This window comes from Phallusia mammillata, chromosome 1, assembly GCF_965637545.1.
Source record: "Phallusia mammillata chromosome 1, kaPhaMamm4.hap1.1, whole genome shotgun sequence".
NCBI lineage: Eukaryota > Metazoa > Chordata > Ascidiacea > Phlebobranchia > Ascidiidae > Phallusia > Phallusia mammillata.
Genome location: NC_137252.1, coordinates 4,352,542 through 4,376,906, shown reverse-complemented (window position 1 = coordinate 4,376,906; position 24,365 = coordinate 4,352,542). Strand labels below are relative to the sequence as shown.

General features: G+C 36.5%; 4 protein-coding genes and 1 pseudogene across 10 annotated transcripts; 1 reads left to right on the top strand and 4 right to left on the bottom strand.

The window, feature by feature from the left end:
• Positions 1-183: 183 nt before the first annotated feature.
• LOC145217262 (arylamine N-acetyltransferase, pineal gland isozyme NAT-3-like) lies at positions 184-2,982 on the bottom strand (annotated as a pseudogene). Its single transcript, XR_013857358.1, has 4 exons — positions 2,974-2,982; positions 2,342-2,530; positions 1,664-1,784; positions 184-1,471 (listed from the first exon to the last, which is right to left on the bottom strand). The product of XR_013857358.1 is annotated as an arylamine N-acetyltransferase, pineal gland isozyme NAT-3-like (transcript).
• Positions 2,983-3,190: 208 nt separating this feature from the next.
• Positions 3,191-7,022, bottom strand: LOC145218801 (arylamine N-acetyltransferase, pineal gland isozyme NAT-3-like). Its single transcript, XM_080086207.1, has 5 exons — positions 6,646-7,022; positions 6,214-6,363; positions 5,262-5,377; positions 4,873-4,949; positions 3,191-4,301 (listed from the first exon to the last, which is right to left on the bottom strand). Exons 1-5 carry the CDS (start codon positions 6,826-6,828, stop codon positions 4,090-4,092), a joined length of 738 nt encoding a protein of 245 aa, XP_079942333.1. The 5' UTR covers positions 6,829-7,022; the 3' UTR covers positions 3,191-4,089.
• A 593-nt stretch (positions 7,023-7,615) lies between these two features.
• Positions 7,616-13,543, top strand: LOC145218774 (arylamine N-acetyltransferase 2-like). 5 transcript variants are annotated; one of them, XM_080086194.1, is made up of 6 exons: positions 7,616-8,417; positions 8,833-9,060; positions 9,305-9,454; positions 10,058-10,173; positions 10,547-10,638; positions 12,788-13,543. In XM_080086194.1, the coding sequence occupies exons 2-6, from the start codon at positions 8,878-8,880 to the stop codon at positions 13,165-13,167; spliced, it is 921 nt and encodes a 306-aa protein (XP_079942320.1). In that variant the 5' UTR covers positions 7,616-8,417; positions 8,833-8,877; the 3' UTR covers positions 13,168-13,543. The 5 variants fall into 5 exon arrangements, with proteins under 5 accessions (XP_079942320.1, XP_079942308.1, XP_079942315.1 ...); XM_080086182.1 differs by having other exon boundaries at positions 8,784-9,060; XM_080086189.1 differs by having other exon boundaries at positions 8,776-9,060.
• Positions 13,544-14,037: 494 nt separating this feature from the next.
• LOC145218764 (ATP-dependent RNA helicase DDX1-like) lies at positions 14,038-22,765 on the bottom strand. Its single transcript, XM_080086169.1, has 13 exons — positions 22,468-22,765; positions 22,017-22,178; positions 21,113-21,305; positions 20,339-20,571; positions 19,563-19,805; positions 18,971-19,075; positions 18,181-18,297; positions 17,169-17,343; positions 16,416-16,630; positions 15,787-15,969; positions 15,315-15,397; positions 14,871-14,976; positions 14,038-14,371 (listed from the first exon to the last, which is right to left on the bottom strand). The coding sequence occupies exons 1-13, from the start codon at positions 22,699-22,701 to the stop codon at positions 14,210-14,212; spliced, it is 2,211 nt and encodes a 736-aa protein (XP_079942295.1). The 5' UTR covers positions 22,702-22,765; the 3' UTR covers positions 14,038-14,209.
• LOC145218808 (uncharacterized) lies at positions 22,740-24,283 on the bottom strand. Of its 2 annotated transcripts, none has more exons than XM_080086217.1 (2): positions 24,085-24,283; positions 22,740-23,502 (listed from the first exon to the last, which is right to left on the bottom strand). In XM_080086217.1, the coding sequence occupies exons 1-2, from the start codon at positions 24,178-24,180 to the stop codon at positions 22,927-22,929; spliced, it is 672 nt and encodes a 223-aa protein (XP_079942343.1). In that variant the 5' UTR covers positions 24,181-24,283; the 3' UTR covers positions 22,740-22,926. The 2 variants fall into 2 exon arrangements, with proteins under 2 accessions (XP_079942343.1, XP_079942350.1); XM_080086224.1 differs by having other exon boundaries at positions 22,740-23,498; positions 24,085-24,144.
• Positions 24,284-24,365: the final 82 nt, after the last annotated feature.

The window sequence follows — 24,365 nt, the reverse complement described above, 5'->3', positions numbered from 1 at the left end:
AAAGTCTAATTTCATAACAAAAATTGTGAACATTTGAATATACTTTCACAGACCAATGTTGTGAATTATCGGTAAAGGTTGATGAACAAAATATTGCAATACTTTTCACGGTGTTGCGATTTGTATCAGGACGCCGGAACTTTTCACTGAAAACTTTCACTTTTTTTACTAAAAACACAAAAAGGAATTCCACAACAGTTTAATCCGAATAGCAAGTAAAAACAGCAGCAAAATATTAAAGTAAAAACATGCACTCAGGAAAATTGTTTTAGATTTACACACAGAACGATTGAGATTGGTCATAATAGAGTCAAAAACAGTTCAAAATTTTTTTGTTTTCACATAATTTTGACTCTATAAGACACTAATTATTCTTTATTCTTGGCCACAGGTTTAAAACTTGCCGGCGGGTTGAACCCGAACCGATCACGTATTACGTCACTGATGACGTCATCCGCGACAAAGGTCTTCTTGCGAGTTTGGACAAGTTGCGGGACTTTGGCGAAGCTCGTCTGTTTTAGGGTGTTGCCCCACAGATTGTATGTGACCCCGTTGTTGTGAAGCGAAGTGAAACTGTTTGTGCGAAAATAGCTATCCGGTTCGTCTTGGAAGAAGTCAAATGCATCCCTGAAGTCTTCGTATTCGTAGAATTCCGTAACTGTTAACTTAAAGATAATGTTCCACCCTTCAACGCGGTATGCGCTTGCACCGTAGTAAGGGTTGCTTTCTGATGCAGGTATTACTTTTCCTGAACAGATAAATACTTTGTTAGTTAGCTCTTTGGCGCATTTTTTTCACGCTTTTATATGAATCGGTATACACCTGACCTAACTGGAGAAAAAAAAAGCTTTTTATGGAGTTAAAACATAATTGACAAAACCCTTGACGATTTACCATTCCTCACTTTCATCAGCAAACCCTATCCTCTTTACCTATAGCATAAATTGAATGGGCATAATTTTAGTAGCCAGAATTTTGACTATAGTCCTAGTATACGAACGTTCAATCCAGTCGTGTTTTACTCACAGTGCGCCAAACTCACTGTAAGTAAGCCCCAGCAGTTTCACATTGTGTCACGGACTACGGCGTAGCTGCAACGCGTTCAACCATTATCCATCAAATGTGCCTTTCATTCTATTTTCGCCCCCATAACATTTTAATGCTGCGCATTTCTGGCTTGGGGATTGTTTTAGCGCAGCGGTTCTCAAACTGGGATCCGCGAGGCAATTTTGGAGGGGACCGCAAAAAGGTTGAAGTAGTTCTGTAATTTTACTTGGCGTCAGTTTGTGCCACTGAATAGTAGAATTGAAAATCGACAGTCTCCATTGCTAAACATTTTTTTATGCAGCAAATTTAACACCAATTAACTAAAGAAAAAAAATTCCTTTTTTTCCTTCGTCGTCCAAAAGTGTCCAACCATTTTTCTTCCAAATACAAAACACCCGACTTAGATGGATCGACACGACGAAATCTGAAAGAGTTTTACACAATAGATATAATTTAAAATAAAAATATTTTCTTGGAGAACGTTGTTGCAAAGCTTGAAATACATAACTTAAAAATTCTCTATCACTCCTAGGGAGATCTACCGGCCACTTTGAGATTTCATCTAAGCCTGAATATATACGACATAACATATATTTTATATTTTATCCACATTTACCTGTATATTCCATTTTCTTGTTCTTGTTCAATGTTTTCCTTCAATAAAAGCGGACGTATACTAAGAAGTTGTGTTTTCCGAACGCCACATCCGTGAGAAAAGTTTTGTCATCCAGATCAACCTGAACAAAATGTGTCTTAATTTGGGCCAAACAAAAAAAAACACGGCCAAACCATTGGGATATAAAGGTTTGTATCTAGTTTTAAAGATTAAAAAAGGCAATTACACATAAATGTTTTTTCTTTTTACTTTGAAGCTAAAATACTACAATTTTTTAGATACAAATGAAAGCACATCCACTTATGATTCGTGCTCAAACAAACAAAAATATCTCCCATGAGCAAGCCCGTACGCACTGATTATAATTTTCCACTTCCTGACTTTTCCCCTTAATGTCAGTATTTTTTGAATGAATTTCACTTGCTATATGCAGCGAGTTGCTGGACCTGGCCTAATGTCAAACAGTCCTAAAACGCCTTGTTCGAGACCAATTATCTGTCATTGTATATTGTGGTTGTTGTCTAGGTCTTTCCTGAGGATTAAATGTATAGGGCTGTCAATCAAACGATTCGGGTTCGGGCTGGGTTTTAGGCTTGTACTTTCAGGTTTGGGCTTCAATTGCAGGCACGTTTACAACTCTGGGCTATCACCACACCAACCCTTGCGAAGTGTACATACCAAAATAAGTAGATGACTTTTCGGAAATAACAACAGATCAAGGTCGAGTGCATACGGTTCACTTTGGATGACCTTGATGTTGAACTTCAATTGTCGTAGCAACCAGCAAAAACAAAAAAAATGATTACAAACTACAAACTGAGTAATATTACGTTCAAAGGTGAATAAAAAAGTTGTTTTTTCTGTGAACTATGTACATAGTATTAATAAAGTGTTCACATATTGTCCTTGCTTACAATTAATAGAAGCTTGAAAATCTATACATTTGACTGAGCAATACAACAATCTTGACAAATCAAAGATAAACTCTTCTATTAAGGGCCCCGGCAGAAAATTAAGCAACAGGGGGCAAGGCAAGATTTGATACATACTTAGGCCTACATGGATGGATAATGTTATATTATTTGGTTATGTACATATAGTTTTAGATTATATACAGTGCAATTCTGTTGCCTAAAACCTGAATCACTTTACGGTGTAAAACCAACACCTATATCTAGCGCTTACATGCCAGCGCCCGTTTTTTTCTATCCAGCAGTTCAATCCTGGCCAAAATTGTTTCGAAACTTTTGAGCAACACTAAATAGCCTTAATTTTTCCTTCTATGCAGTATCTGGTGCAGTGGAAAGTACAGCAAACATGTTTTAAGACAAGGGAAGTCGTTTTTACCATAGGTTCGAACCCGCGGCGTCCTATGTACGGGCCACTCTCAGGTGTTTTTATGGTTGTATGTAGGCCATTTGGTCAGCACGCCTGTCCCTGCTGAGGATAAAGTTCCTAGCAAACAGAAGCAATGCTTGAGCGCCCACTAACGGACAACTAATGTCACACTGTTGTAAAATTATGAGGTCGAAGTTTAGGTTTACTTTTATAGGATTGATAAACAAAACCTTGCAGGTTTAAGTTGGCATACAGAAAACGATTCAATTTCCAAAAATGTTAACGCTTTTTACTGAAAAACAGAAAAAGGACTCCCACAACAGTTTAATTTGAATAGTAAGAAAAAGCAGCATGGACATATTGTAGTAAAATTATACGTAACTGAAGAAAAAATTTTCAGAATTTTTTTTTCAGAGTTACAAACACAGAACGATTGAGCACACAGAACGATTAGTCATATTAAAAACAACCAATTTTTGTTTTCACATAATTTTGACTCCAGACAAAAATTACTCTTTATTCTTGGCCACGGGTTTAAAACTTGCCGGAGGCTCGAACCCGAACCGATCACGTATTACGTCACTGATGACGTCATCCGCGACAAAGGCCTTCTTGCGAGTGTGGACAAGTTGCGGGACTTTGGCGAAGCTCGTCTGTTTTAAAGTGTTGCCCCATAGATTGTATGTAACCCCGTTGTTGTGAACCGAAGTAAAGCTTAATGGTGAAAATAACGGCCCAAATAGACGTTAAAAGCGACATGCTTTATTGTTCAAACGTTTCGGCAAATGCTCATGCCATCATCAGTGATATGAAGGCCACATCAATTGCACCCAGTTATATACACCTAAGTCGCATGAAAGAATGATAAAAAGGTGCGAAACAAGCGTCGCGTAAAATTTGCAGGTGACTTACACCTCGCTTCTGCGCACCTTTTTATCATTCTTTTATGCGACTAAAGTGTATATAACTGGGTGCAATTGATGTGGCCTTCATATCACTGATGATGGCATGAGCATTTGCCGAAACGTTTAAACAATAAAGCATGTCGCTTTTAACGTCTATTTGGGCCGTTATTTTCACCATTAAACTTATGAACAGATCCGTATATAGTGTTCCGAAGTAAAGCTGTTTGTGCGAAAATAGCTTTCCGGTTTGTCTTGAAAGAAGTCGAAGGCCTCCTTGAAGTCTTCATATTCGTAGAATTCAGTAACTGTTAACTTAAATATGATGTTCCACCCTTCAACGCGGTATTTGCTTGCACAGTAGTAAGGGTTGCTTTCCGATGCTGGTATTACTTTTCCTAAACGCATAAATGACCTTGTTAGCTCTTCGGACCCTGTTTTCCACGCTATTATATGACTCATTACAAACATGGTCTAACTGGAGAAAAAAGCTTAGACTTTGAAAAGAAATTTCATGTCATGGAGTTAAAAAATAATTAATAAAACCTTGACGAAATACCGTCACTCACTTTTCAGTAGCAAACCCTATCCTCTTTGGCACTTACTTTCAGTGGCAAACATATCCACTTATAGCATGAATGGAATGGGCATAATTTTAGTACCCAGAAACTTGGCTACAGCCCTACGAACCTCCAATCCATTCGTGTTTTACTCATATTCTTAGTAAGCCCCAGCAGTTTCACATTGTGTCACGGACCACAGTGCGTAGCTGCAGCGCGTTCCACCATTATCCATCAAATATACCTTTCATACTATTTTCGACCCCATAACGTGTTAGTGCTGCGCATTTCTAGGGATTGTTTTAGCACAATGGCGTGACTATTTGCTTCTTTACGCAGCAAAAATAACACCGACTTAACTAAAGAAAAAATCTTCCGTGTTTTAGGCTAAATAAAGTTTTCTACCAACCTTCTTCGTCCAAAGTGTCCAACCATTTTTTTTCCAAATACAAAACACCCGACTTAGATGGATCGACTCGACGAAATCTGAAAAAGTTTTATCCAACAAAACATTATTCAACTTGGAAAATAATTTTTGATTTTTGGTTTGACAAGCAACCACTTGAAAAAGAAAAGAACACATCTAAACACACAACTTGGTCTTAAATAAAAAAAATGCACTCTAAGGTATCATCAGTGCAGCTAGTGGCGAGAGATCAGTCGTATTGGCTAGTGTAGCCATCCAACAGCACTCCAGTTTGTTGGGAGTAACAGGATTTGCTAGTTGATTATCGCTTGAATTTTACGTTAAAAATGTGAGTTCCACCAAGCCCTAATACAGCATAACTCCGCAGTTACCGGTAAATTCCATTTTCTTGATTTTGTTCAATGTTTTCCTCCAATAAAAGCGGATGTAAGAAGTTGTGTTTTCCAAACGCAACATCCGTAAGATAAGTTTTGTCACCAAGTTCAACCTGCATTAATAAAAATGTAACTTAATTTGAGTCAAATAAAAAAAACCTAGCACTCGGACAATTTAAATGGTTTATGATTCAACCCTTGTACAACCGCAACCGAAGAAGTTACTATAGCATTTAATATCATTTTACAAGATTTATCACTTCAATAGCATCCTATGTCGACGAAACGAGATATAGTTTTTACCCTTGTTGTGGGCAACATCAGTCTCTCTCTTATTCAAATAGAATCATAACTGATGCCCAAAAAAACTGAAGAGAAAGAATGTGTTGGTGCCAGATATTTTTAATGCCTTTAATTAACAAGTAATCATATCTAGTTGTCACATTGAGAATCAAATTAAATACTCGGCAATCAGTAATATTTTTGCAGCGTTAAAGCAACAATGAAGTAACTAAAAATATACCTTCGTTTGAATCCTTCGTCTGCGCTATAGAACTGATCAGAGTTGTAAACGGGCCTGAAATTAGAGCGCGAACACGAAAGTACAAGCCTAATACCACGCCTGAACCCGATTTGCTTTTGTGAAGCCCGTTTAGGCGTCGAAAGTTTGATTAACAGGCCTATACATTGAAGCCTTACGAAAGACCAAGACAACAAACACAAAGACAATTGGTCTTAAAACAAGACGTTTAGAGCTGTTTGACATTAGGTCAGATCCAGTAACTGGCTACTTAGCTAGTTATTAATACTAGAAAAGTACGGACACAGAATGTAAAATCAGACCGGAATTAAGCCATTTTTTTTCTAGAAACCTATGCCCGAACCCGGACAACTTTGGAGCTGATCCCGGTAATAAAAATAGGCCTACATGTCAATTATCGCAACTTACCAATATAAGTAGGTGACTTTTCGGAAAGGACAAAAGGTCAAGGTCGATTGCGTACGGTTCACTTTGAATGACCTTGATGTTAAACTTCAGTTGTCGTAGCAACCAGCAAAACAATCCATTTACTTCACAGCAAATGCCACCTCGATTTTCCTGCAAAATAATGTTTTTATGCTGAAAAAAAGTGTGCGCGTAAGAGCATATATAGGACTTGGCCGTCTAAAGCAAACAATATTTATTTGCTTCTTGGTCTGTTGCTCAAAACTGGACTTTTTTAAACATTTTTACAAAGACTTTTTAACTTCCAATGCTGTATTAAAGACATAAGATATCTTTGAAAAAGCTTTTACGTCTTAATCCGGCAATGGCATAACATGTGCATACCATAACCCAACCAGATAACAAAAACGTAAAAAAAGTGTTTCAAAAACCGACCTTAACGATCTTGTTGTAAACATTAATTAGATCCATCTGTCTTCGTTCGCCTCCAAACATATCCAAGTTCTCAAACGGAACTTTACTTAAATGCGCAACTTGCAGTCGATTCAGAGTTTCAAGGGTTGGAAGTAAAACTTTGTCCTCGATGCCGATGTGTTGAAGATATTCAGCAACATTCATATTGTATTGTTGTTTACAAAATATTGACAAACTTGTGCTTTTTATCGAAATGTCACTTTATATGTGGCTGTTAAATATCGTTAATTTGAAAAACAAATGGCAAACTTACACAAAAACAAATAATTTTTTGAATAATTTGAAACGTAAATCTTGCTTTCTTAATAACTTATATCAGATACCTACAAACCCAAAGAGTCAGTCAATCGTTTTTTTTTTTCAACAATAGGTAGAAAAACAACTGCTGAGAAAACAAAACAATAAAAAGTCTTTGAGAAGACCTAAAACAATCAACTTAGCATAATCTAATAGCTGCAGCTTGACTCGACCCAATTCGTAACCACAGGTTTGCATGAACTAAAATCTAAATTCATTGTTCAGTCTGATGACCCCAGAGGCGATAACAGACCATCACATGAAAAAATGAAAGCATAACAAATCGAGCGTTCGTGCACGTTTCCACAAACACTTAAAGATAAAAAAGTTGTTTTTTGTAGCCTATATAACTTATATGGCAATAAAGTGTTCACTAATTGCCCTAATTGCTTTTAAATTATAAAGCTTAATTTGACTGTGCAATGCAATAACGTTGACAATTAAAGACAAACTCGTTTATACTGAATTGTCTGGCAGTACAATTTCCTAAAACGTAATAGAACTTATGAAAGGTCATGCAGAAATAGAACGTTTTTTGATCCAACTTCATGTCTAAGTTTTAAAAAAACAGGAAATAATTTCAACCACACAGTTGCAATCTAAACAATAAAGTCTAATGCGTCAGTTCGGTGTCAAAAATTGACAAACGTACCCCGACATTTGACATACTCTCAACGGTTTAATCGCCACAATAGAAATGCTGCACAATCTGATATTTACGTTGTGACAGCCACAGCGTGTTTGCCAGGTAGGTAAACATTAACGTGGTCATAGTGCTGCTGGTCACTTGTTTTGTGCATATCCTGCTACCGAGATTTGTGTGTTTTAGGAATTAGTTGGTAGAATTAGGTCAGTTGTGTTCACAATTTCATCCGTTAAGCTTTGTCCTGCGGAAAGTTGAGAGGTTGATTTAAAGATTGCTATAATGCCCACGACATCCATTTGACATAAAGTAACTTCTCATGAGAGAAATAAGTAACTCGTTCTATGGTTGCCCTCTGTCATAAGATAAAATAAGGACAAATGTGAAGGCATTTAATGAAGAAACAAACAATCTTACAAAAGTATTTGTAGTTAATTAAAGTCACTTTTTCAAAAGTGTTTGGCTTGGGCTCGCTCCAAACATTAGATTTTTGCTAAACACATAGTCTTACAAATAAGTTATTGTGCTAATAATGCTATATGCTGTTGTAATGTTTTTAAGTCAAGTCACAAATTATGGTGGGAAACATGTTAGGTAAAAAAGAAACTTCGTTAAGCTTCAGGAAGAAATACGAAAAAAGTCAAATAGGTTTGGTGGATTTTATAAGCACACCAACTGGTATAAGAACGACTGTGTTAGGTAGCTGACATAACCCTGATGTAGACGCCCTGCATAGGACGTGGAAACGACCGGATAAACAAAGAAAAAGTATACCAACTTATACTTCTACAAGGTATGCTTGTATTGAAAAAAAAATGCGAAGCAAAGTGCCTAGTTATTTAATCCATTTTTACTCCCCAAAACTTGGTTAAAGTTTATACCACAGCACAATACACAAAGTCGAACTTACAAATCGTCGTAAATATTGCGTAATTAGTAAACTACCACTCAAGCAGAAAACTTGAAGAAACGCCTGAAGCATGCACTTGGATTCCGATTATAATTTTACGGTTTGCGGATATTTCATTCGAACAAGAGGTTTCAAAACTTAGTATGACGACTGTCAATTTTTACAGTATGACGAAAATATAACGGCTTTTTGTTTTTAAAACAGTCAAACTTAGTAGTGTTTGATTCTTTACAGTGCATAGTTTTCCAGGTTTTATATAACGTGGAACATTCAGTGTTAAATCACCAACTTTTGGCAGAAGAAAAGCTTTCATTTAGTGGAGTTTGAGAAACAACAATACAATATGAATGTTGCTGAATATCTTCAACACATCGGCATCGAGGACAAAGTTTTACCTCCAACTCTTGAAACTCTAAATCGACTGCAAGTTGCGCATTTAAGTAAAGTTCCATTCGAGAACTTGGATATGTTTGGAGGAGAAAGACGAAAGATGGATCTAATTAATGTTTACAACAAGATTGTAAAAGTCAGTTAGTAAACATTTTTACGATGTTAATACTGTCGCTGGTTTAAACTTACATTACACCACTATGAAACTGCATTTTTTTGTTTTAAAAGCCAAATGTGCTTAAACGCAACTAAAAAAAAAAAAAATACGTTAATAATTTTATTGAAACGCCATTAACAATTCGTCATTTTTAGAAACAAAATTTCAGAATTAACAAAAACAACGCTTGTTATGTGTGTTTAAAACATTTTTATTTTTGAAGGAAAAGCGAGGTGGTATTTGCTGTGAAGTAAATGGATTGTACTACTGGTTGCTACGACAACTGGGTTTTGCTGTCAAGGTCATCGAAGGTCGACCCTACAAAGTTGACGAAGATGATTTCTTTGGTCCAATGAGTCACATTTTGATGTTGGTGAGCAATCGATACACCTCAAGCAGTTTGTTTAAATCACAAAATAGATTTTTGCAACAAATGTAACACTATGTGTGTATATTTTAAGGCAGTGGCTCTCAACCTGTAACGGATCGCGTACCACCTGGATACTTTTTCTATCAATGCGTACCACCTAAACCCTGTTTGTATAGATACACCGAAAAATAGGCCCATTTTTCGACCAGGCTGGTATATTGCTGAAACCAACATGGTTAGAAATTGAATGAACACGAGTTTCGCCCCAAACCAGGACTGATCAGTTGAATTGCAAATTTTTAATTAGTTTGACAAAAAGCTACTTTCGTATACGCGAAAAGCTTCGGCGTACCACAGGTTGAGAAAACTCCTGCTGTAAAGAAACAATAGACAATATAATGAACCAAACAGACTTTTTTTAGATTAGTCAGTGTAATTAAGCTGCTTGTCCTTCCTGTACAAATTTCTCTGTTCACTTTTTGATGTGCTGCATTATATACCGAATATATTGAAAATGTTTTTTACAACAAAGTTTCCACTTTTATTTAGAAACAGTTTCTTAAGTTCAAGCCATATAGGATCGACGAACTGTGTTTCTTGTTTTAGGTAAATTTGGATGGGAAAACTTACACCACTGATGTCGCATATGGGAAGCACAGTTGTTTGCGCCCTCTGTTGTTGGAAGAAAAACTCGTGCAAGAACAGGAAAATGGAATTTACAGGTAAAGATATTCCGCAGCAAAGACAATGATTGGTCCCTTTACATAAAACATTACTGGCACAAAATATTCCAGTAATAAAATACAAAGAACCACAGATTTTATGATAGATGTTGTTATACAGCCCGTGCCTACTTACTTATACTTACGAAAATAATATTTTTGTCATTTTAACGTTTCCACAAACAACCTTGTCATCATTCCAGAATCGTTCGACTTAAAAATTCACTGTGAACATTGTACTAAGTTTTTTGCACCGAAATGTTGTGATTGGAATAAAATCACCAACGTTTCACAAAAAAATGGATGTTTCTTAGTTGTATCAAATTTAATATATTTTCTTAAAGTTAAAAAATATAACTTTTCTTATTCTCAGATTTCGAAGAATTGATCCAACTGATCAAAATGTCTTGTACCTGGAGGAAAAATGGTTAGACAGTTTGGATGCAGAAGGTGGGGTGGTGTCAGGTACTAATGTGTGCAGATTAATAACAACAAATAAAAATAATTATGGGTCCCCTTCCCTGAAGGGGACACATATTGATTTTACTCAAAATGTTTTTGTTTTTTTTATTTGTTTTATTTTGTTTTTTCTTTTTTTTTCTTTCATTTTTCTTCTCCCCAAAGTTTGTCCGACTCGTTTTTCCATCAAATCCTTGATGGATTTGGATGAAATTTACACAGATGGTAGATGTAGTTATGTAGATGTGCATCCCACTTTGTTTTTGTTGATAACCCCAGTATTTACCCCGCTAGCCCCCTAAAATGGGTATTTTTCCCCGAAGTTTGTCCGACTCGTTTTTCCATCAAATGTTTGATGGATTTGGCTGAAATTTACACAGATGGTAGATGTAGTTATGTAGATGTGCATCCCACTTTGTTTTTGTTGATAACCCCAGTATTTACCCCGCTAACCCCCTAAAATGGGTATTTTCCCCCGAAGTTTGTCCGACTCGTTTTTCTATCAAATGTTTGATGGATTGAGCTGAAATTTACACAGATGGTAGATGTGGTTATGTAGATGTGCATCCCACTTTGTTTTTGTTGATAACCCCAGTATTTACCCCGCTAGCCCCCTAAAATGTTTTTTCCCCCGAAGTTTGTCTGACTCGTTTTGCCATCAAATGCTTGTGGATGTGGCTGAAACTTATACAGATGGTAGATATAGTTATGTAGATGTGCATCCCACTTTGTTCGTCCGGATAGCCCTAGTATTTACCCCGCTAGCCCCCTAAAAGGGGTGAGTTTGTAAACAATGTCAGAATTGGCTAAAATTTGGATAGCTTGTAAAGTATGCCAATTATCGTTATTGCGCCATTGCAGTTCGGGGGTTGTTAACAGCCCTTTCACGTCAGAAACATTAACGGTTGTTGCTCAAAACACCTCTAGTGGTTGAAATCTTAAACGTTAGCAGATTGGATTAAAATTTTGCAGTACTATTGATTGAGTCATTGTGGTTTCATACTTTTTAGTTTGTGTGTGTTGAAATTAGTTATCCTACTTACTCATTGTTATCTATTGAAATGCATTATCTACAACTTTGCATGTGTGGTAGTGATGGGACGGGTACCCGGTACTCGGTACTCGGTATCGATGGTATCGAACGATTTCAGTGGTATCGATACTCGTACTCGGTATCGAAATATTTTGTCTCAGTTTTCGATACCAACGTGCGAGTACCGAAGGCCGATTTACACTATAAGAACACTGGAAACTTTGTGCCAATATATGCTTCGGACAGTACAAATTTGGGAAAAAGTTCCGCCAGGTTACGTATTTTTTTGCTATCTTATGGAGATTACTTTTTTCTGCATGTGTGTGTGCACGCCTGTACGCCGGCCATGGCAGATAAATTAGCAGGTGATATACAACTAAGTACAACACTGTACTTAAGTACTCGGTAATCGTACTCGGTACTCGGTATCGAAGGTATATACATGTGGTACTCGTACTCGGTACTCGCTTCAAAACCTCGTATCGTCCCATCACTAATGTGTGGGGACCCATGAGTTTTTGCTTGCAGAAACAACCAAGGTTATAAAAGACGATGGCTAATATGGGACCCAATGTAAATAAGTGTAGGAAATATATTAATGTTTCAAAATATGCTATAGTGTATGTGCAAGGGCAATATGTGCTAAGCCACCCTTCTAGTTGTAACTGCAATTCCATTTGAATAAAGAACGACCCCGGAAACACCCAAGTTTTTCATTTGCAAGCTTTGTTTCATTATAGCTTGTTTTAACGCTCAGTAAATAATTTTAAAATATTGATGTTGTTAAATGTATTGTGTATTGAAAGGACGTAGGTAAATGACTCGTGTGAAACGCCTTTTATTTACAAGGCTGTACTGGTTCACAACGGCAAAATCAGACGCAGTGTACATTTGAGCTGGTTTGTCCTGTAACTGAATTTTTGTACCAGAGCTTATAATTATCGCATACCTTATCAAAGTGCAGATATGAGGGTCCACTAAGTATATCTATACCTATTAAATACATCTAAAATTTGATATGGTACAAGCAGGTCGCAAACTTTGTAAACAGATCTGAGTAAGTACTTCCTGAACTTAACAATATCAACAAAAATGTGAAATAGCAAATTTAAAACCTTGCAGGCAAAATCGTCCCCGTGTCAGAAACCAACCCACACTACTGCGCAAGTGTTCATCGCACTGAAGGATGGAACATTCTCTACAAGTTGTACATCGACAAGTTCTACGAGCTGGAAGATTTCAAATCGGCTTTCGACTTCTTTCAAGACCAACCAGACAATTTCTTTCGAGCGAACAACTTCGCATCTTTAAGAAGTGAAGAAACAGTTTTAAATTTACATGGGAACTGCTTGACTCAAATTGATTTTAAGAGATGCCCTGACGGTTTGACTCAGCGTCGGACGAAGACTCAACTGGACAGTGACGCAATCAATGACGTCATCCGCAAAAGGTTTGGAGTCGAGCCGCCGAAAACCTTTGTACCGAAAGCTGACGGAAAATGACTTTACGTTTTTATAGTTTGTTTGATAAGTTATAACTTATTCCATAAATCGTATTGCAGACATTTGAAAAATCGATTATGTCATAATTAGTGCAATTAAGTCAATATGTGCAAGCTTACTGGGAATTTTTTTTTGATCAAGTCATTTATTTAATGTATTGCCCACAATTTGAGATTAATTTTATTTGATTTCATATGGTTGTTTCAATACCGAGTCAGTTGTTCTTGCCATAGTGGGGAAATATTCCCTTATGAAACGAAATTTGTCAGTCGTGGAGAATTGAATGTAATGACTTTCGTATAAAGAAGTGTTTATGGTTTAGAGTATTTTTCGCTTGTCGCACTTTGTTTGAAAATACGTTCCTTCAAGTTCCAAACTCACTGTTTCTATGCAAGCATACTTAGCAATTAAAGATCGACTTTATATGTCTGTGGGGGTAAATACGAAAAAGCAGAAGTTTTAACATTTGTTGAGATCTCTAGCACTCAGTTGCAACTGTGTGCGACCCGCTAGGTTTAGGACTATCATGTGGTTTAAACTATTTTCATGCTTGTTTTGGGTTTGTTATAATAGTTCTTTCTAACAACCCAGTCTACACGTTTAAACCTGTCTTCCATCAGATAATTGTCCAAATCGCACCACACACAAAAACGTTGGCACCAGAAGTATTTGGACTTCTTCCAGCAAACTTGGCCCTTCAATCCTTGCGCTTTGCAGCACAGAGTTGTAAACGGGTCTGAATTTGGAGCCCGAAATAACAAGCCCAAAACCCGAATCGTTTTTGAGAAGCCCGTTGAAACCGGAAAGTTTGATTGTCAGGCCTACACTTTAAGCCTCAGGAAAGACCAAGACAACAAACACGTAAAATACTTCAAAGGTAATTTGTTTTATTTGCAATCCCACCAACCGAAAAAAAAAATTGCACCATAAATTACCGGGTCGTTGCAGTTCGCAACCAATACATCGTTATTACACAATGACCTGGTAATTTGACAAAAATGAACTAAGTACTAAAATTTGAACTTGTTTTAATGAATCGAGTTCAGGACTTTGCGGATAGAAATGTGAGATTTTTCATGTTTAGAAAAGAAGTTTGAGCAGATTTTTCCAAATCTTGGAGTTCGTCGACAGTTGGCGCCAAATCGTCCACGTGACCTTTGTATGCACCGCCTCCAGTGGCAGATTTTTTGCTCCCGTAAACCACCTTGAAAAAATCGTATGACAGTTTGTTTTTGGTAAAAATTCAATAAAAAACAAATAAATAGAACGGCAAAAAAACATACCTACTTCGAATAAGGTACCTACAATCTTGTCAAACCAATTTATGCCTATAATGATAAAAATGTAAATGACCATACAAAGATCATTCAAAATTGGGTATTTTATTAACTTCACAGGTTTTATTCCCAGAGCTTAAGTGTCTATTTACAAACCACATGTAAAAATTAAAGCAAATTCCTTCCCTCAAGTTTAAAAATCTTCCCTTGAAAGGAAGATTTACTCCCCGGTTGGGAACCAGTGGTCTAAACTAAGTCCAATAGTTCAATTAAGGTTTACCACCAAGGAAGGAAACTTGGTTGTTTTACGTTCAAAATTTAGTTGCGCGTATTACTAAAACACGGAGTACAAAGTTGGCTTCACACCCTATTTACAGGCATCAGATTGAGATTCGCACCCACAATTTAAGACTTCTCTGCACCAACCTTTCCATCAAACTCGTTGACTGGGATTTCCATTTTCGGTGTAGTTTGCTCAATTGTGATTTTTAGATGATCTTCAATGTCGCCCAGCAAGCGGCCTTCATTGTACCTGGAGGTAAATTTAATTTTCGACATTGTTGCATTGTTTATTCGTATCCTAACTATTAGCTTTGAGGGTAAAAGACTTTATCATTCTCATTTAGATATAGAAATTATGATTTTGCGTTTAGGAACTTTGATGAAAAAACAATACTCAATAAAATCCAGCATGGCAGAGTGAAAATTGTACTTAAAAATATTTCTAGGGGTTAATTAAAAAAATAAAACCATACAAAGTGTAAACAATTTTTTTTTAATTTTTTCTTTTTTGATTTTTTACTTTCTATTTTTGATGAGTTTTTATTATTGTTTGCCACATGTGAAGCACAACAATATTCGGTTTCTCACCAAATACAGCACCCTCCTCGATCCGTTAATTCCGTGTTGTAACAACCACGACCTCTAGTGTTACAATTGCTGTGGTACCAAACCTAAAAAACAAATTTAATTGTAACAAGAAAAAAAAAATCGAAATTAACAACTATCCTTTGACGAGCTAGTGACATTTAATGTTTGTTACAGGATCTTTCCGGCATATAGTATGCATCGTTATGTCGACTATCAGTGAATAAATGTGCAATTTTCTGTATAATATTCGTATAAGAGAAACTGATGATTCCCCATTGGGTGAAATATGTATCGTTTTCCACTATCTGTAAACTGATTCTAGTTGAAAAGCACTGTTGCTTTAAGAACTATTAATTAACAAGCAATAAGACGCTGCAGACAGTGCACACTGCTTCAGTTCTCATCAATGTAGCTGGTGACGAGAGGTCGAAACAGTGTGCACTGTCGGCATCTGCAGCTTATACAGACCTACCTTCTCATTGTGTTTGGTCGCAACCAGTGAAATTGCGAGTCCCATTCTTTCAGCTCGGCCAACTCTCCCTATCCTGTGTACGTAATTCTGTTTGTCGTCAGGCAACGTCACATTGATGACGAAAGGCACTCCTCTGACGTCGATGCCACGTGCTGCCACGTCAGTGCAGATCAGATGACGTACCTATGACGTAAGAAGACCGTGTGACGTAATTTTGTCACAATTATTGAATGATAAAAACAAAAACGTTTTTTTCAGAGAAAAACATACTTTTTTTAATGATTACAAAAAAACTGCAGACAGTTCACAATGTTTCGACCTATATGGTCTCATCAGTGCATCTGGTGACAAGAGATAGACTGACAAACTGGGGTGCTGTTGGATGGCTACACTAGCAAATACGGCCTATGTTTCGTCACCTGCTGCACTGATGAGAAACGTCCAAACATTGCACACATTCTGCAGCTTACCATCTATTGACTTGATGCTTTAACATTAAGACAAAACTGTTCTTAAATAGTTCTATGGGCTTTTATACAGTAAACATATTGTAACCCAGACGTTTCAACAATCGCTGTAGTTATTACTATCAGTGCAGTTTCTTTCAATAAATTTGTCATTTTTCTTACTTCTGCCTTTTTGAATCGCTCCAAGTTGCTGCGACGTTCCGGGGGTTTCCGGTCGCTATGGAGACACACACATGACAGTGGGTGACTCGGGTGATTGGGGCCGCCCCCCATATCTTTAAAGTATTGCTCCATGTTGTCACAATCGAGTTTGGTGCGACAGAAAATAATCGATTGATCCATGTTATGTTCGCGGATTGCACGAACACAGTATTCGCCTGAGGATGAGCAAGTTTTTTTCTCAAACTAATGCATGAAAGTAACAGAAATGTTACTTTACAAAGGTTTCAAACTAACGGGATCAAAAATTATGTGGTATTTTGCAAAAAATTAAGGAAAAACTAAGTTCGTAATTTAATTCAGAAAGCGACAAACCAATAACTTATAAAAGTAAAAAAGCAACGAAAACAGACACTTACATTAAATTGTTTAAAATTCTATCGAATTATACGTAAATATTTTTAAATATCCCTGCTGCGGTACACAGAAAAAAATATATAACTTATTTTTCGACACACTACACGCAGTTTTTTGAACTAGTTGATTTGAAGGCAAAACACAGAAATGAATTTTAACGGTAAAACTCAATTTTGATATTATTTGTGACAAAGAACGCCTCTACCAATTAAAAATCAAATCTTTTTGCGTGTTTTTGGATTGTAAAATAAGCCGTGTAGGAAAAAACTGGCCTAAACATATGTAGGTAAGTTGTTTTCAATATTTATATGTATTTATTTCTGTGTCACTAAAACAAACCTTTCAATATTTTAACTCCTTCCGACCATTTTTCCTTGCTATCTTTCTTGATATAATCCTGTTTATGCACCCCATCTGTGTTGACGTGCTTACGAAGTCCCATCCAACTGGGGTCACTTACGGGGTCAATTGGAACCACAACGTGATGAACAGTATCAGGGACCGAATCCTCACCCTTAAATGAACAACAAAGCGTTTCGAATATTATTTTTAACATAACAATATGGTCTTGAGTTTATTTCGCTCGGTGAAAAAAAATCGTAGTAACACAATTGCACTAAAATATTCATCTTGCAGGAGATAGCTGCGCAACGTTGAGACGTTGAAAAGCGCGACAAAGTAGAGGGTACAGTTGGTGGAGATATGAGAAACGCGCTGCAGCTACACCGTAATTATAAGCGTTATTTGGCGGGGACTCACATTAGAGGGCGAGGTTGGCGCATTAGGACGTCGAGATTTGGGGGTAATCGTTGGTGGAATCACTCAAGTTGGTATATAATCTAACCACCCGTGTTAGGGAAAGAGGGTGGGGTTAGAATATGGTGTTGATATAAGGTACCTGCAGGTGTTAGAACCTACTTAATAAACTCTTCCCTACAACTAACCATTTATAATACAAAACAAACGCGTCGAAAACTTTGTGAACCAACATCACTAATATTGTTCAAGCTTTGAAGGCACAATTTTTTTGATAAACCGAAAGCGCATGTAATTAAACACAATAATTGACATTACTTCTTACACATAGTTGGGAAAATGTAAAAGGTTTGGGGAGTTAGACTCACAAAATTCGACGAATTACTTCCAAACTCAATACAGAATCTACTTACCATAATCTGCTTTACTGCACAAAGACCACAAGTTTAACCATAGCCATTAAACTCGTCTGGATTATCGAATAATTTAATTAATTGAATCGCATAAAAAAAAAAAACCTAGACCAATTGGTTGTGCAATTAACAGAATTCGTCTAAAAATTTGCAAAAAAGAAAACCTAATGAAGCCTTCAAACCTTCAAATCCACCCAGATAGGGAAATGCATAATTTTTTCAGCAAGCTTTTTCACATCGAAACTGTGCAGAGTTGCAGAACAAACGATAACTTGCAGACGTCGGCCATCACTGCTTGTCTGAAACAACAGTTAGTATATTAACCCCTAAAACCAATCAGTTATGTTTGATCATAACCTAATAAATGAATAGAAAGGTTTCCTGATTGAAAATAAATATATTCTGGCCTAAGGGGACAAAGGCAAGTATTTAAAAGTTTAGTTGGTTTGTTTCTATGTAAATACCGATTGAAGCGGGTATTAGCCATCTAGCAAGGCATAGCATAGAAAAAATCAAACCTGCGGTGGGATTCGAACCCACGACAGTAGTCTTTCCGGATCTCGCGCTCTACCAACTGAGCTACACAGGCTCAGTGGAGAATCCGTCGAAAGTCGAATCACAAGCACCGTTGCCTGCCTCGTATGCTGCACATGTCAGCTTCGTAGTAGGGGATCGACAGTTCGATCATTGCTCAGATACATTCATAACTGGGATCAGGCCCTGAAGCGTCTTTGCAGACCAGCAATTACGGCAAACTCATTTATAAATCATAGATCGCTAGTCTGCATAAAGATTCTGCCCTAATCCCAGTAATAAATACTTTTATAGTAGATCCTAGTACGCCAGGCCCATTGAAGGCGTCATACCGAATCAAGTCGGTCTCTCAAGCATTACTACGTGGCAAGGTGTTGACCAGAAAAAACTAGCTAATTTAATCCTACAATTCGACGTCTATTTTTCTGTTCAACCCACCTGTGGAATTCTTGTGTGCATTCGTTTAATAAAATCCCCGTTACCAGCTGAGAGCAATCCATCGCATTCGTCAAGTACAAGAAATCGAACCTGGTTCAAATCAATCTAAAACCAAAGTACACAGTAGGTATTATTTATCAAATCATGAGATTGGATTTAAATAAAAAACAAAACAGGAGCCAAAAACTGTAGAATTGAGCTCAAATATTCAGATCAAAATACGAAAAAACACCTTGTTTGCAGTCTAAAACCAGCATTTGTTAAATATACTGGAAGATATTAGTAGCATTCACATTTTTGTTCCCATATGTTATGTAAAATTTAACTAGTATTGGAATGCTGTAAGCGTTAGTTAATGCGACATGTTTTATTATGACAAATTTAAGTGAGAAGATCACTATTTCACACATAATATTTTTGTTGTTTAAAATGCAGTAAGGTAATGTACCATATTATCTGTCTTTAAAATACGTTTTAGTAAGTGGTTATCACTTTGTTTGACATCACATGAATATCTAATTTTTTTTTTGGTATACAGTTTTTCCATACAAAACTTGTTAAATGGTAACTTATGTAAACAGTTACAAGTAACCTTTCTTGTCGAAATAAAGTCATCAATTCTGCCAGGGGTTCCGATTAAAATATCAACTCCCCGTTCAATTTGTTTCAACTGTTCAGAAGCAGGGACTCCCCCAACTACAAGAACTTCAAACAACTCCGGTTTCGAAATATTCTTCTTCAGTAATTTGATGATGTTTGCAGTTTGTTCTGCCAGTTCACGCGATGGTTCGATGATGATCGCGTACGGAGAGTTTGGATCCTTTCTACTTTGTTTCTATGACAACCAGTTGTTGTTTGGTTCGTTTTTAGTAGTTTAATCATTTAATTGTAGCAGTAAGAAAAGCCTTGCAAACTGATAAGCCCTATTTACAACTATACACAGTTTTGTGAATAGATAAAAAGATGGAAATCAGAAAACGACACTAATTTGTAATTTTGATTTTAGGTTGAAATATTTTGAATTTACCAAATTGTTGAAACAAACAAATTATTTTAATTCATGTAGAAATACAAAACGGTATTATCTTAAATTTCGGCTTACAAAATGCGGTGTATTTTCAACTTTCATAAATATGACAAGAAACTTGCAAAATTGACTTCAGAAATTGTGTGCAAGTGCATTCATAGTTATTAAACAAAAACAATTCATGACAATTCAAAATCTTTGCAATGTAAAAACTGATTAGTGTATAATACCTACAAACATGAAAATCCTACCAATAATCCGGTATATGGAGTAAAAAGGCTTGACAAACTGGTAATGACATTAGCCAGATTGAACTGTACAAACACAAAACCAGTACTTACTGCAACAGATTTGCCTCCAGTTGCTGAACTATTCACAGAACAATTCACTGGAGCTTTTGCAAGTGCCACATAACCGTCGCTCGGTGGATATTTGAATGCTTCTGCTCCAAAATTGTACTGGATCTCAGCATTTTTAAGAACACATGCAGCATACATCGCTTGTTTTCTCAAGTGAGCAGGAATATCAAATGCATGACCCAAATCCACTCCGTTTTTTGAGTATTTGATTTTTCCTACAAAACGGAAACAGAATAATAGAACCAAATTTTTTTTTAGATGCTTGTAATTGGACTTTCGGCAAGTTCACCGCGGAGCCTGTGTAGTTCTACCAGTACAAAGGCAACTACAGGCTAGATTTTTCTAGTCCTTTTTTCTCAGTATAACGCCTTAAGTGGGCCTGGCGTACTATGATAGACAAAACTAAAGTACAGTTTAAGGCAAAAAAACACAGCAAATATGAAGTTACTTGTCCCAAATTTACCTCATAAGCAACATACACAACATACAATAATTTAATTCCCTTCTATTTTCCATTGAATAGGAAAAGCATAGAAAGTAATATTATTTTTGTACACTACCTTGCTAAAACTTACATATAATTGAAATTTTTACACATATTACTTAAAAGATAGCTGGTTATAGTGTATGCTTTTGATACCTCAATCACTTAACAAAACAGCAAAATGATTGCAATAAATTAAAACAAAAACATCATACAGAGCAGTCTGTTATAATACATTCCAAAAACCTGCCAAAATATTAAATTATACATACCAGTATCCATGTCTAAATAGCATCCTACAGTATCATGCATTGTGAAAGGCTCCCCATAAGTATCAAATTGCCGATTGTTTGATTTCTTTCCAGTTCCACCAAAACCATAACCTTGCTTGTCAGTACCAAGATTCAGATCAGCAGTGGATGTCGACCAACCAACTCGATTCAGACCCTCGTCTTTACATAGAGCCTGAAAATAGCCATGTTTTACCAACAGTTAGGTAAAAACTCATTTCATACAGTTCTAATGTTGGGCAAGTATATGCAACCTATTCAATATTTTATGACAATTATTAGTGATGGGACGAGCACCCGGTATGCGGTAGCGAACGATTTCAGTGGTATCTATACTCATACTCGGCATCGAAATATTTTGTCTCAGTTTTCGATACCAACGTGCGAGTACCGAAGGCCGATTTACACCATAAGAATACAGGCAACTTTAAGCCAATATTTGCTTCAGATAGCACGGAATCGGGAAAAAGTTCCGCCAGGTTACATATATTTTTTTCGCTATCACATGGTGATTACATTTTTCGGCATGTGTATGTGCACGCCTGTACCCCGACCATGGCAGATAAAGTAGCCAGTGATATACAACTAAGTACAACATGACACTTAAGTACTTAATAACCATACTCGGTATATACATGTGGTACTCGTACTTGGTATCGGTACTCGCTTCAAAACCTGGTATCGTCCCATCACTAACAATTATGCTGCTATGATTTGTTTCACTTGCCAAAATAAACTCAACTCAATCTAGGAAGCATAAATAACCCACCCTTTGCATGCAAGCATTTCACATATCAATCTTTTTTGAGAATTGTGATGTTGTTCCACTAGCAATCTTAACTTTAAGCCTATAAGTATATTATTTAATATATTTGATGACTGTTACCTCATAGTAATATTTTCCTGATGTCACACCCTTCGATGAACGACAACCATGCCAATCTTTGAATTCTCGACACTGACACAACAAACCATCAGATGCAATAGCAAATGAAGAGCCTCTGTCAAACGGATTCATTTGCCATTTTGTGAAAGTTGGTCCTGCTGACTGTATAAAGGGAGTAAGGATGGGGTTTAGTTTTTGGTCTATTTGACAAAAAAAAGTGGTTAAATACACGCAGACTCTTAAGTTTAATCAAGTGATAGTTAAGTCATTATTTGTGATTTCTAAAGCAGTTAAATTGAATTGCTAGAGATGAATTTTCAAACCTACCTAGAAGTTAAACATTAATTAAGATGTGAACATAGTTGGGCAATAATGAATTTAGATTTCAAAGATCTTGACAGTTTTCAAAGATTAAAGACCAGGTTTAACTTTCAACATAAAACACACTTACTTGAATTTTTGCAGAGTTTCTCTTGCTAGCATAAGATTCATGGACAATTTGTATTACAGGAATACTGAAGGCAGCTGTTTTTCCTGATCCAGTTTCTGCTGCCATTAAAACATCTCCGCCGCCCAAAATCAGTGGAATCGACTCTACCTGGATATCGGTGGGCAAGTTCCAGCCCATTTCTGTTACAACTTTGCTGATTTCAGGCATTACCCCAAGATTTTCAAATGCCGCCATTGTGTGGCACTTACAGTGTTAACCTATGCTCCGCAATACTGTAAAAACATGGAAATATATATTCATGAGCTTTCAAGAAAATACAATAAAAATGCATAAAATGTAACAACTGCCAAAAAAATCTATTGCAATCTGGTTGTAAACAGACAAGTCTGTACAATGTAAAAAAATTAAAAACATACGTAAGGGTAAGATATAAAAACCGGCTAAAATATTGAAAATAGATTATTCATCTACAAATTTTAACGTGCTTTGTACATGGATGCCATTTTTGAAATCTAAAAACATCTCGGAGTCTATCGGTTGAGATTCGTCAGGAGTTGAATGAGTTCGTTGAGTTAAATGGTCAAAAACTTGGTTACCCTGTGAATCTTCTACATACTTCATCGTCAAGTCATAACTCTCATTGTAATCATCTTGTGCATATTCACCAAGACTGTCAGGATTAGGTCGTACACTTGCAGAAGCAGTTTCATCACTACCTAACAGTTCTTCATGCTTGATGTCGTTTATATTGGTGTTTTTCAATTCCATGCAAGATGCTACCTTTGTTTTCCAAAGTTTACTTGTTTCGCAACTTTCCAGTTTAGGTGGAATGGTTTCGCTTTCAGGAGTTCCAGCTTTTTGACTTTTGCTAGTTGTATCTTCAACTGTTTTGGATTTATAACTTGGTTTCTTTTTGTTGGTTTTAGTTGGCTTGAAGTTAAACAGTTTCATTTGTTTCAGTTTCTTTTCTGGTGGAAGTTCGAGATGTTTCAATGCCCCATAACGAATACTTGAAACTTTTGGGCTCCTGGCTGTCTGAAACGAAATCACAAAACATTGATTAGGTTACATTAGGTGAAGCTGTCAAGTTAACAATTACTTTAATGTCGTAAAGTGACTGCAATCACCTCCAATTTTAAAGCTTTCACAAAATAAAGGCAGTGGTCTCAACCTTTCTGCATCAAAGTCCTAACTTTACAGCACTAAAATTGCAGTTTCCATTGGAAAAGTCATTTTTATTTGTAGATGATCGGGCAATGGCTTCAATGAGTCTGCCATTGAGCAGCTTGTCTCTTGGCAAGATTCTATAGAACATTTTTTAAGTGATTTCAATATTTCCACTGGGTCAGAACAATCTCATTAGGTTGTTTTGTGCTCATGGAAACACAAGTGGTTGAGACAGGATTAAAACCAACAACCCTGCGAGCATGAGGTGGCTGGTGGCTGCAATAAGTTGCTCATCACCACTCATGGTAGGCAAGCTTAGTTTTCTAGCACAGATATATGTGTGGACTGCAGAGACATGAAACGTGCACAATTAACATCAAGTTTGCCTAAACACAATTTGGTGCAAAAATATACATTACTTAAAATCAAATCAAAATGCCTGCAGTGTACCTTTCGATTTTGCTGACAAAACTTTCCGTTCAATGATTTTTTTGACATCCATCCATCTCCTAAGGGTTTCTTCGCACGAATATCAGTTTGTTTCATAACTTTGTGGTTTGTGTTTAATCCTTTTACCGTATGTTTTCAAAAATAATGCAAAACATTTTAAGTTTCAGCACATGTCTTGTTGTTGTGATGTCATCAATGGTCACGCTTTGCTAACGATTGAAGCTATTCAAGCGTGTAATTAAAATTTAAATGTTTGTTTTATTGCTTTTTAAACTGTTTAT